This window comes from Calidris pugnax, unplaced genomic scaffold (genome assembly GCF_001431845.1).
Source record: "Calidris pugnax isolate Ruff unplaced genomic scaffold, ASM143184v1 scaffold160, whole genome shotgun sequence".
NCBI classification, from domain to species: domain Eukaryota; kingdom Metazoa; phylum Chordata; class Aves; order Charadriiformes; family Scolopacidae; genus Calidris; species Calidris pugnax.
Genome location: NW_015090871.1, coordinates 220,960 through 233,386, shown reverse-complemented (window position 1 = coordinate 233,386; position 12,427 = coordinate 220,960). Strand labels below are relative to the sequence as shown.

General features: G+C 52.1%; 1 protein-coding gene across 20 annotated transcripts in view; it reads right to left on the bottom strand.

Moving 5' to 3' along the window:
• The window catches only part of SCRIB (scribbled planar cell polarity protein), a 95,217-nt gene that overhangs the window by 64,542 nt on the left and 18,248 nt on the right, over positions 1-12,427 (bottom strand). For all 20 annotated transcript variants that reach the window (XM_014945714.1, XM_014945718.1, XM_014945722.1 and 17 more), the window contains exons 4-14: positions 12,072-12,161; positions 11,334-11,390; positions 7,187-7,250; positions 6,238-6,312; positions 6,005-6,149; positions 4,722-4,840; positions 4,163-4,362; positions 3,227-3,393; positions 2,558-2,682; positions 1,070-1,195; positions 318-551 (exon numbers count right to left, since the gene is read on the bottom strand). In XM_014945714.1, coding sequence (XP_014801200.1) covers positions 318-551; positions 1,070-1,195; positions 2,558-2,682; positions 3,227-3,393; positions 4,163-4,362; positions 4,722-4,840; positions 6,005-6,149; positions 6,238-6,312; positions 7,187-7,250; positions 11,334-11,390; positions 12,072-12,161 — 1,402 coding nt within the window. The remainder of the gene's footprint in view (positions 1-317; positions 552-1,069; positions 1,196-2,557; positions 2,683-3,226; positions 3,394-4,162; positions 4,363-4,721; positions 4,841-6,004; positions 6,150-6,237; positions 6,313-7,186; positions 7,251-11,333; positions 11,391-12,071; positions 12,162-12,427) is intronic.

Sequence of the window (12,427 nt, the reverse complement as noted above, 5' to 3'; positions counted from 1 at the left end):
TTCACCATACTTGCCTTTTTCCACATCAGCTCCTTCAGCCAGACACATCTTCTGTCAGTTGCAGGGACTAAGGGCACTCAAACCCGTAACCCCGATGTTCCCATTGTCCCTGCCCAGCTCCCACTGTCCTTCCCAGTCCCCCATGGACCCAGCTCCCACCAACTGCCCCAATCTCTGCTCGCGCTTGGCTTCCACTGCTTGTCCTTGCCTCCAGTGATGCCCAGCTCACACTCTGTGCATCCATTTACCATTCTCTCTGAAACTGTCAAGTCCTTTCACTTTTTGTCATGACCCTGCTGCAGTTCCCAGGCTCCTACCTCATTGTATTCCACTTCCACATCTTCCTCTTCATGGCCAGCAGCTTCCTTGTGCTCCTCGTCCACTCTGGACTTTGCCTCCTTCTCCAGCTCCTGCATCTCAGGCACTTGCCCGTTTGGCCGACTCCTCTCTGCCTCCTCCTGCTGCTCCTCCGCCCTACAGTCAGCAGAGGCAGTGCTGTTGGAAAGGTGGGAGTCCTCGCTGCGGTTGGACGTGGCGCTCAGCCTCTTCTCCTGGGAAGGTGAGTGAAAAAGTCAGGATGGAAACCAAAGCAGCACGAGGTCGGGGACGACCCAGCACCAACAGAACCAGCTTCTTCTCCAGGCTGCCTTCCCTGCTGTGTCTCATCCAGGCCCACCCCTGTTCCACCATCTATGGAGGCATTTATTCTTAGCATCACGCCTGGGTGGCAAGATGCCTCCTCCGAGCACCCTGTTCCCATCGTTCTATTCTGGGAATATCCTTCTTCTCCTCTCCCTGTGTTATGAAAAGGTGGTACCAATGCACACAATTCCCCTTAGGTTGTTCTCTGTCTCCTGGTTGCAGCTCATGCTCTATCATCTCAGCGGCCCCAGCTGACACCTCAAGGCAGATTCCAGCCCGTGGAATCCAGGCAATCCTGTCCCTTCCAACCTTTCCCCAGCGGAAGTCCCTTCCACCCAGCTCACACACACACAGACACTGCCTCCCTCTTCCCCGAGTCTGCTACATGTCCTCCGTGGTTACCCGTTTCTTGGTGAACAGCACTCACTTCTGAGTGAGGAGAATTCAGGTCTGCATTGGGCTTTGCAGCGTGGGCCTCACTGCGCCGAACTTCAATCACCTTCTTCATCACCTTCAGCTCGCTGGGATGGGGGGTTGCTCTGCGCTGCAAGCCCTGCCCAAGAAAAACACTCAGAGTGGGAGGTTCAGCAGCACCTGCCATACCTCAGGACTAGATTAAATACCAGGAAAAATATCTCCACTGAAAGGGCTGTGAAGCCTTGGCAGAGGCTGCCCAGGGCAGTGGTGGAGTCGCCATCCCCGGAGGGATTGAAAAGCCGGGCAGACGTGGTGCTGAGGGACATGGGTCCGTGGTGGGACTCCAGGAGCTGAAGGGCCTTTCCAGCCCAGACAATTCCATGATTCTATGAGGACCGAAACACTTCAAATGACAATTTTTATCAGAGCAACAGAGTCCCAGCTGGACATGGCCCAAGGTCACACTGCAGGACCTGACCTGGGCCTCTCCGCTACTATGGCCTCAGTGGGGCAGACGACAGAAAAGGAGGCAGGTGCCACTTCTCCGAGCTCTCTCTCGGACATTGTCCTGCTCTCCATCTGGCAGAGGGAGCATGAGTTGTATATAGTTCTATAAATTGTGCTTCAGGATTGGTAAACGCAAAACCTTCAACACAGAAACCCCTGCAGGAACACACAGGTGGAGTATCTTCTTAATTGCTCTGGTGTGTCTTCATTTGTCTGACAAGCCCATATGCTACCAGAATTTGTGATGCTTAGCTAGTTCCATCCCAGCTACTATCCCAGTCATGAAAAACAGTATTCTAAAATTAATAACGATGTTAAAAATGATAAAAAACTCCCACAACACCTCCTAACGACAGTAGCGCTTCCATGCTGCAAGGACAGACACAAACACAATTTATTATAAGGATTCAGATCTCAAGAGAACCTCTCTCCACAAGACAAAAAGGGGGAAAAAAATCCTGCAGGAAATTTAAATCGGCAAAGTACTTGCTGGAAACTGAAACTTTTAACCTGCCCTTTGTATCTGCCACGGAAGGAAAACGATCTGCGGTGGTTTTTGAGGCTGTTTGCAAGGTTTGGCTACTTTAGGAAGGGAACACCCCCCAGCAGGGGCTTGTGTCTGGCTCCAGGCTCAGAGAGGTGAGGTTGCCGGCCAGGAGTCTGGCTGAGCACCTTTCCCCATCAAGGGGGCAACTAAAATCTTCTCCTGGCACCGCTCTGGCTGTGAGGGTCTCTGGGCTCCCTGAGCACTCCTGGGCAGGTTTTCAGTCAGAGCTCAGCTCCCAGGGACAGCCATCACACCATACACCTGCACAAGGGCTCTCAGGAACTCTCTGTTACACCAAACGCCCTTTGGGCTGCAAAAATATAGTACATGTGTGCAGCAGTGGAACATGGACACCGTAATGCCTCCCCATCTCAGGAAAAAAGTTTGGATTGTGCCTATGTTTCCATAGGGAGCTAAAAAGCCTCCAGAAACTCTTCCTCTTACCCTTCTCTCAGCTCCAGACTCTTCTTCATCATCTGCTTTGGGTTCATCCAGGAACTGAATCACACTGACTCTGTTTAAATTGGTGTCCGTCCAGCTCTCGTCCACGCTGTTCTGTAGAAGGTTCTCTGGGGAGGAAAGATAATACAGTGGGAGCTCCTTCTGAGCAAGCAGGGTTGTAGCCCTGGATTCAGGACGGTTCTCAACTCATGAGGGCACTTCTCTTCTATTGCACCAAACCACAGAGGCCATGAGGACAAAGGACGTAGCCCCCAGATCTTGTCACCTCTTCATGTTTCCCACCAGATCTACAGGAGCCTCTACAAAAGGACCCAAATGGTTCAGCTTGAGCACTCCTTACCCAAGGACTAAGGAAAAAGGCAGGATTATGCACAAATCAGAAGTATTGACAGAAGGATATCATCACAGCAGGAAGGAAACCTGACAACGAACCCCTTGGTCAACAGATCAAAGCAGAAGACCTGAAGACCAGGCTGCAGCTTCTTTACCATCTGGCAGAGATCCAAGTTCTCAGCTTTAACAATCTCTGCCTTGAGAAGTTGCCCCCAGCCATTCGGGAGCCCAGCTGTGCTGCAGGTATCACGGTAATGAAGAGGAGAGGAAGGTCCAAGGCTCCTCCAGAGCAGCCAGCGTTGGTAACCAGTCTCTTACCCAGGCTGGGAGAGGGCTGCTGAGGAAGCAGGTAACAAGTGAGAACTTTCTCTCCTGTCTTCTCATCATCCTCTGTTTGGAATTTCAGCATGGGCTGGGACTGATTCTCCGCCAGCCACAGGGCTTTCAGGTTGAGGTTTGTCAGAGCAAACGGCAAGTTCTGCAGCCTGTAAAAGAGCAGAAGAACTGATGGTTAAACTTACTGGTGATGGAGGAACTTCAGCCCAGCTGGAGTGCCTCACCTGCGCTGGAGAAGCACAGAGCCAAGCCACCGCGGAGAACCTCACTCTTACACACACCAAGGCAGGTGGTTCACGCTGTGTACAGCTCTGCAGCAGCCACAGACAGGACCCCAGTAATCCACCCCCAGCAGAGGACAACTCCCATCAACAATGTGAAAACGGAGAACTTTGAAGAGGGGTTTGAAGACAGAAAATTCTGCTTTCATGGACCAGTACACAGAGGTGTTCCAAACAAAGCTCTGCTTGGCTCCCCTCTGCTGCAAAACCACCCGCCTTAGCGAGCAGAACTGCAGCTAAACCCTGCAGAGCCTTCCAGAACAGATCACAGGTATTTGTACGCTGTGGGGTCATGCACATCATCAACAAGGCTGTAGCACCAACTGCCTGGGTACTGGTGACATGAAACCACAAAATCTGCAGGAAGGAAGACACAGCACCAGGGATTTCCCCTGATCTTTAGTTCACACATGTCAAAATGCCCCCCCATTTCTGCATTTGCTCTGTTCAAGTACAATGGAGAAGGGCTTAACAGGCAATGCTTGAGAGACACATGCCCAGAGCCCTAAGCAGCCAGTCTGGACTTCTCCAAACTGCAGACCCTGGGATAAATGCCTCCCAAAACAGGCTGGGGCCCAGCCCAAGCTGCTCCATCGCAGCAGCCTCCTGAGGAACATGCCCACAAGCTGCTGCTGACCTGTTCCCAGCCACATCCAGAACATGAAGCTCGGTGGTGTTGGCCAGCTCCGATGGCAGGAGGGTCAGGCGATTGTCCCGCAAGGACAGCACGTTGAGGTTGGCACAGCCACCGATCTCGGCCGGGAGGGATGTCAGCCGGTTCCGATCCACGTTCAGGTTGGTCAGCTTGGCCAGCTTCCCAAGGGATTTCGGCAAGGCCTAGGGAGGAGATGGCTCAGTAGTTGCCAAAGACAAGAGCAGCAGAATAAAGGTATAAAGGCATAAAGACCTCCAGCTGGGGAAGGGGTGGGGAGAAGCTGCCTTCTGTCCTAACAGACACATCTTTGGTAAGTTCTCGCTAAAAAAATACAGTGAGAGAATTCAGCTTCCTCCAGGGTCTTCTCAAGAAGAAGTTACATGAAACTCTGTGCATCAAAGCAGGTAACGGAAGAGCAGCCGAAATAAGCTTGGGATTCTACTCAGAAGTAGAAGTCTCAGAAGCCAGAAGATGGGAAGAGGTGCCTGGCACGTGTCTGAAGAGAACGGCACAGGAGAGGTGGGGTGGCTGCTGTACTCACCGTCAGCATGTTCTCTGTCAGGATGAGCTCGGACAGATTTTCACAGTCCCCAATGGACTCTGTCACCTCTGTCAGTCGATTCTGGTCCACCTTGAGGATGGAGAGCTGCTTCAGCTGACCTGGCCGGGGCAACAAGTGACATGTGAACTACACACAGAGGTAACGATGCTGTTCTACCTTCGTCTGGCCAGAATGCCTCCCACCAGAGACTGTGTACCCAACAACACAGGCACCACCTTTCTTCCCCAGCAAGGCTGTCCACAGGTTTCACTCATGCGTGATCATAGAATCACAGAACGGTGACTATATAACTCTTGGCATTTTTGCCAGTTGCTAATATTTGTGGCATTAACAGATAAGTTAATTACTTTTCTGTAATTGCTAGTTGACCCTTCTTTGGTCAGAGGATCATGGAATGGTTTGGGTTGGAAGGGACCTTAAAGGCCATCCAGTGTCACCCCCCGCCCTGGGCAGGGACACCTCCCACCAGCCCAGGTTGCTCCAAGCCCCCTCCAACCTGCCCTTGAACCCCTCCAGGGATGGGGCAGCCACAGCTTCTCGGGGCAACCTGGCCGGGCTCTCACCACCCTCACACCAAAGAAGTTCTTCCCCAGATCTCACCTCAATCTCCCCTCTTTCAGTGCCAAACCCTTCCCCCTCGTCCTAGGGCTCCCCTCCCTGATCAAGAGTCCCTCCCCAGCTTTCCTGGAGCCCCTTGAGGGACTGGAAGGGGCTCCAAGGTCTCCCTGGAGCCCTCTCTTCTCCAGGCTGAACCCCCCCAACTCTCTCAGCCTGTTCTCCCAGCAGAGGGGCTCCAGCCCTCTCAGCATCTCCGTGGCCTCCTCTGGCCCCTCTCCAACAGGTCCATGTCCTTCTGATGTTGGTGGCCCCAGAGCTGGAGGCAGCACTTGGGGGCTGTCTCCCCAGAGCAGAGCAGAGGGGCAGAATCCCCCCCTCACCCTGCTGGACATGCTGCTGGGGATGCAGCTCAGGGTGTGGGGGGCTTTCTGTGCCGCCAGTGCACGTTGCCAGGACGTGTGGAGCTTCTCATCCACTAACACCCCCAAGTCCTTCTCCTCAGGGCTGCTCTCTAGCCATTCTCCATGCAAATCAAGAGCCTGAACTCGCCCTGCAGTTCTCCTCACCACTATCATCTACTGCTTCTGCAAGTCCAGTACCATGACTGTGTCCACCAAGCCCTAACACCCTGTGACATACACCTGAAGCCCCCCACCAGATGCACTGCCAGGGTCCCACCCTACTCCCCATCCCATAATACCCACCAATCCCATCAGGAATGCACTCCAACAGGTTCTGCGACAGCAGCAAGTCGGTCAGTGCCACCAGGCCGCTGACCTCGTTGGGCAACTGCTCCAGCTTGTTCTCCGACACATCCAGGCAGACCAGGCGGCGGAGGTTGCCCAGCTCCTAGGATCAGAGAGGAGACACCACGGTTCGAGGGGGCTGCCGGGAAGGGAGTGCAGCGGTGGACAAACAGCCCCAAAGAGGTACTCACGGGAGGCAGGGCTGAGAGCTGGTTCCGGTCTAACCAGAGCTCACGCAGGTTGGGGAGCGCTCCCAGAGTGTCTGGCTGTAACAGAGCAGGGAAGTGACAGCATCAGTCCCTTCCATGGGACAGAAGCTGCTCTAGATGCTACAATCACACCACGCTAGAGACTGTTACTGCTTTCACACCCCCTAGGACCATCCACCAAATGGTTTATGAAGGTGATGTGTTGGTGTGCCTCAATCCAGCAGCACACATGTCTGGAAATGTCTGGGGTGACACAATGGCTGCAAAAGGTGCCAGCAGGAAGGATGGAAAACAGCAGCAGGGACTGTCTGGAAGCAGGAAAGACAGGAACTAAACAGGGTGTTGGAAATTCTGGCCTTACGGAAGAAGTGAGTCTTTTCCTCCTCTCAGACATGAAAACAATTTGGAGAAGACTGGTAAACCCAACACGATGCAGAAGCACCAGCAGCAATGGCAGCCATACGTTCACAGCACCGCTCCAGACACCACGCACAGTGATCAGCATTTGGGTTTGGAGTTAATGAACCGCTGAAGTGCAGTGGCTGATAAGCATTTGGGTTTGGAATTAATGAACTGCTGAGGTGCAGCTGCTGGTTAACCCTTGGGTTTGGAGCTAATGAACCGCTGAAGCACGGTCCTAGCGCCAGACAACTGTCCTCACAAGTTACCCGCAGCCTTGTGCGCAGCACTCGCGTGAGCTGCTCCTTCCGCTCCCAATTTAGGCAGCTTTCTGCCCAAAAGCACTCCAGAACATTAAGAGCAGGACTCAGGAATAGCTTAATCCATTGCTGCAAAACTAAAGAACATCACTGGATGACCCTGAATGTCAAGATAAGCTGAATTTCAGATGAAAAACCACAGGCTTCCACAAAGGTAGGGGGTGCTGCCCCTGTCAACCACCCGTATTACCTCCCCACCACCCCTCACCTACCAGAACCTCCAGGTCATTGCCACCGAGATCCAGCTGCTCTAACTTGACAAGGAAGGACAGCGAGCTGCAAGACACAAGGGGCAGAGAGGGGAAGAGGGAAAAACAGAAAAGACAGAAAGAACAGGAGGTTAGCATCTGGGACACACACCTCAAATCACACAAGTTTTAGTAACTCCTAAACCAGGTGGGGCAATCCTGACCTTCTCCTTCTCCCTCTGAGCCAAGCAGTTTAGGGGAGCTGGCCACTTCCCCAGGCCATTCCATCTGCAGTGGGTTCAGCAGCACCAACAGCCCCAACACACCCAGTTTCCACTCTCACCAATTTGCCTTCTCCCGCTCCCACCATAAAATAAATACAAAATAAAATAATAAAATTTGAGCAAAACCATGACAGGTGAAAAGCCACACTGTAACATCGCTGCCCGTTCTTGTGGCAAGGCTGGGGACCTGGGCACAGACAGACAACAGGATGTCCTGGTTTGATGCCCAAACCATGAGACAGGAGAGAGCCAGCAGAAGACAATACACATGTTGGGGGCGAGGGGAGCAGAGCTGCAGGGAGGGACAGAAATGACAAACTCAACCGTTTCCTCAGTTTCCCCATGCTGGTTAGGAGACCGGGAAGGACAACACTGGGATGATGTCTCAGAAGAGGTGAAGACGTACAGACAAGAAGCTGACGAGGCAAGATACCACGAGAAGCCTGCATGGAACCAAAGCCTCTCAGCTCTGGTGGTCCAAGGATGGGCCCTGAGTCTCCAAACACGCCAAGCCTGCAGTCTGTAACCCCACGGAACCAAGACTATCCAGGTCTCCTGATGGGGCCCAGGGGTCGTCAGCTCCCAGTCCTACCCCATCAAATCCAAATCCCACCTCCCCAAACACTGTGAGTCTCAGCCCTGACGCCTCCCCAGTAAGAGGAGGGTCTGCAGCTCTTATTCTCCTCATAAGGATTATCCCAATACAGAAATCACTAAATTTCTCTGGAAACAGAGCTGGAAATCTCACTGCCATCCGAACTAAGGAGGCTGGGGGTGCAGATCTGTGAGAAAGTAGTAAGAGAGACTTCTCTCGGCTGGGCCAGGCTATAAAAATACTTGGGCTACACAGGAAAGGCAAGTTCTTACCTCATGCAGTGGTGGGGTTTAAGATGCTGCATTAACTCAAGCAAAGGTTTATCAACAGGATCACTGAAAGGTTTCTCTTTATGACTGTACACTTGCACTTTGATTTCTCTGAAGGGTGAAGGAGCCTTTAGTGTCCCTGTGCAGTCTGAATTCCCAAAACAGGGACAAGGGAGCTGCAGAAGCCATGTTGATAAACAAGGTCCTGTAAAATGCCTCAGGATAGATCACCCTCCAGTACTTATAGATCCCAGGTTGGAAGGGACCCCAGGGATCACCTGGTCCAACCTTTCTTGCCAAAGCCCAGCCTAGACAAGCTGGCCCAGCACCCTGAGCAGCTCAACCTTAGATGTGTCCAACACTGGAGAAACCCACCACTTCCCTGGGGAGATCATTCCAATGGCTGATTGTTCTCAGCGCGAAAGATCTTCCTCTTTCTTACATCCAGTCGGAATCTCCCCAGCAGTAACTTGTACCCATCACCCCTCATCTTTTCCATGTGACTCCTTGTGAAAAGGGAGTCTCTGTCTTCTTTGCAGCCACCCTTTAAATACTGGAAGGTGGTGATAAGATAACATGCATTCCCTGAAAATACATCAATAAGAGCTGCCCTTCCCAAATCATTGCGCAAGCTGTGTCCCACCTGCGTGGGAGAGATGAGGAGCGATAATCAGCTGTACACAAGATGAACTGTCTCAGAACTCAGCTGACAGCAGGAGACTCACCAGTAAAATTAAGTTTGGACAAGTGAAGGTCATTGCAAGCTGGACCTTTAAAGCAGCTCAACAATAACAAAAGGGCACTGACGCATTATGGGGTCACAAATTCACAGTGTTGAAGCTCATCTACCTGGTGGGGGCTCAGTAACCCTGAAAACTGAAAGCATCATCCATTTCAATCGGTCATTCTGCTCTTTGGCAAGACAACCTGGACTCGTTTAGAGCCATTCTTGGGCAGAATTTGCCACCAGACAAGTCCGAGAGCTTCAGACCTGGGCAGAGCCCCTGACAGCACCACTAGAATTTCCTTGGTCATTGATTTTGATCTCACATTTCGCTGGCAGATCTGATGAAAATTGCCTTGGCCTTCAAGATCCTCTTTCTGCTTTTGGAAATCGTCCAGAAGTAGAATTTGGGGAACTGAGGAAAGATGAGAAGCAGCTGGAATTGCATTGCAGAATGAGTATCAAGCCTGGACGTATCTTTCAGAGAAAAGCCCCAAGAACTCCTAGCATGCTACAGGTATCTCGCTAGACGGCACACAAATCTAACCTGAGGAAACATGGGAGCACTGGGCAGGAGAGATCTCCCCAGAAACCACAGGGTTTGGTCTCAGACCGAATTCTCAAATTCCAGACACTTGCTGGTTCCCAGACGGTGAAAAGCCATTGGGACCACTCTCCACTGTGGTTTGAAAGCCCAACTTTGGGTGTAGCTACTGCACCTCTGTGTTTATGGGGTGTATCACAGGGGTGGTACCTGGCTGTACAAACACAAAGAACATATGGAACAGGCAGCAGAGGGTCCCAACAGCAGGACCCAACCTTCTCCTGCTCTCAGCCCGGCTCTCACGTTCTCCCCTGGGGCCGTATTCCATGTGGGGCCATCTCAGCTTGTTTAATATCACTTTTCTATGGCAGGGTGTTTGTGCCGAGAACTTCTATGCAGAGAAGACCCAGTGACTTTGGCATGGGAGACAAGGTGACAGCGTTAATTTGAACCCCGCTTCTATGATGTGCAACCACCAGGTGTGAGGCCTAGGAGTGACCAGTGTGGAGTCTTTCAGCCCTTTTCTGGAAGCGTCGTGTCCTCTGGGTCAAAGCTGACATGTGAATTCTACACGACGATAGAACTGATGCCGTGTAAAGCCTGAACTGGCAGGTCCCAGAGGAAAATAACCACCCGGAGGAGCATGCACCTAAGTCAAAGCAACATCCCACAGCGAGGCCACCACAGAAGCACAAAGACTAAAGCCTTCCCTGCTCAGGGGCTCAAAGCCTGGCTTTAATTCTCTATCACTGATACCTCCCTGTGCCCTCTTTTTTTAAATAAAGCAGAGGAGCAAGGGAAGAGAGTACAGGCAGTCAAAGTGAATACTTGCCATAAACAATAAGAGGGCTCTGAGGAAAGGTGACAGTAGCCACGTGTTTCACACAGTCACTGAGGAGTTTGTGTGGCCCCAAAACACACTGCTCTTCAAAGAAGTCAGGGAGAATCCCTTCCAACGTATTCAAGGAAGACTGGGGGAATCATCAGTTGGATGGGTAAGCAGGCAGAAAACAGGCTGACAGAGCTAACGTAGGATAGAAAACTTTACAAACAACGCTCACGGGCTCCAAACCAGAGATTAAAGCAGAAACTCGCTAGTTCTCTACATCCTCTCTACCCGATAGCACCAGCTGTACCAACCAGATCCTCTCCAGGAGTTCATCCCTGTCCCTAACCCTCTGAAACATTTTCCAAGACTTACCTCTTCTCCCTTGCGGGCTCATTTTTCGTCTGCTGCAGGAAGGCCCGTTATCCCACCCATCCCCACAAACTGCTCTGCCAGAACAACCGGACGGGATAACCAAGAACACAGACAAGCCAGAAGCAAAACAGACCCTCAGCCGTATCCTGCTGCTCTTCAAAAAGCGCACTGCATACAGAGTTCCTTCTACACCCACATCAGTACATTTTTCTCTCTTTTTCCAAAAGAGCACATTGTATGCTGCACCTCTCTAAGAAAAAGGGTTCTCACCATTTCCAGCAGCTTTCTCGTGGAAACCTACTCCCAAGTCAGCCCTGACACAGAGGTCGAGCACAGACTCTGGACATCCCCACCTGCTCGTAAGCCCTGAACCATCTCTCTCTCCCTCCTCACCCCGATTTACAGAAATTCATCAAGATGCAGCTGATTTATGCAAAGCCTTGAGCCCTCCCAAGAGAGGTGCAAGAGCCTGTACTGCAGAAACAGCGAGTCCCTGAGGAACCAGTAAGAACGACAAGTCAGGACACTCCTGAGGCCACCAGACAGACACTCACGTGGGGAGAGTCTTTAGCAGGTTCTCGCGTAGCTCCAGAGTCACCAGGTTTGCCAAACTGCAAGAGAAAAGGGAGCAAGAAAGCCAGATTCACTGGGAGCTGCCCAAAGCCCTTCCCGTGGGACCACCCCTGCGCAGATGGACAAATGGGAATGGAGATGGTCGGGGAAAACAAAACACACAGAGAGGATCTTAAACGGCTTCTGATGAAGGTGATTGCATATTGCAAAATCACGGGGAAACAACACTGTACCCAGACTCAGGACAAGGAAACGTGGAATCACACACAGGACTGGCTGCCCAGAAAGATAAAATCCCTCACGGGTAGAAAGCCAAATCCCAGGGGTAGGAACTGCACCCCACGGGCTTTGCCGTGGCCGTTTGTTAGCAGCATAAACCATCTCAACACCATCGGACAGACCACCTCTGGTGGACAGGGGCCAACGGGCACTCGTGGAATAAGGAAGAAGAGGGTCTGAGAAGCCTGGATGTACTCCTTGCCTGTGCCAGAGACCACAGAGGGGGAGACACAGCCCAGACCCAGAAAAGAACCTTTTTAAAAGGTTGCTTTTTAACAATCTTATGCTTAGGGGTGCTCACATGGCGTGGCCAGTATGGTGGCAGGCTGTAACTGGGACGTCACACTCTTCCCTCCAAGCCCTGCTGGTGCTGCCAGCTCGACAGCGCGGTGTCCCCTCCCCAGCCCTCCTCCCCGCTGTGACAGCAGGGACATACTCACTTCCCAATGTCACTGGGGAGGCTCTGCAGGGACACATCATTCAGGGCCAAATGGCCCAGGCTCCGAAGCTGCGTGAAGCCCTCGGGAAGCCTGTAAAAGCATGACAGAACAAACCACCGTTAACTCTGTGCACAAATTCCCTAAATCCCTCACTCAAATCCCCCAAAAGCCAGTTTTAGCCCAATCGGTATCAACATGTGGAAAGAAGAAGAGCAGGAACCAAGTGTGACCCCAACTCCTGATCTGGGATATGCCCCGTTTCCAAGACAATACTCCCTTGCACCAGAACCACTCTGTGTCCAAGCGTGTGAACTTGGCACTGCAGGGCTCAAGCACGAGCCCCAGACCCAATAATT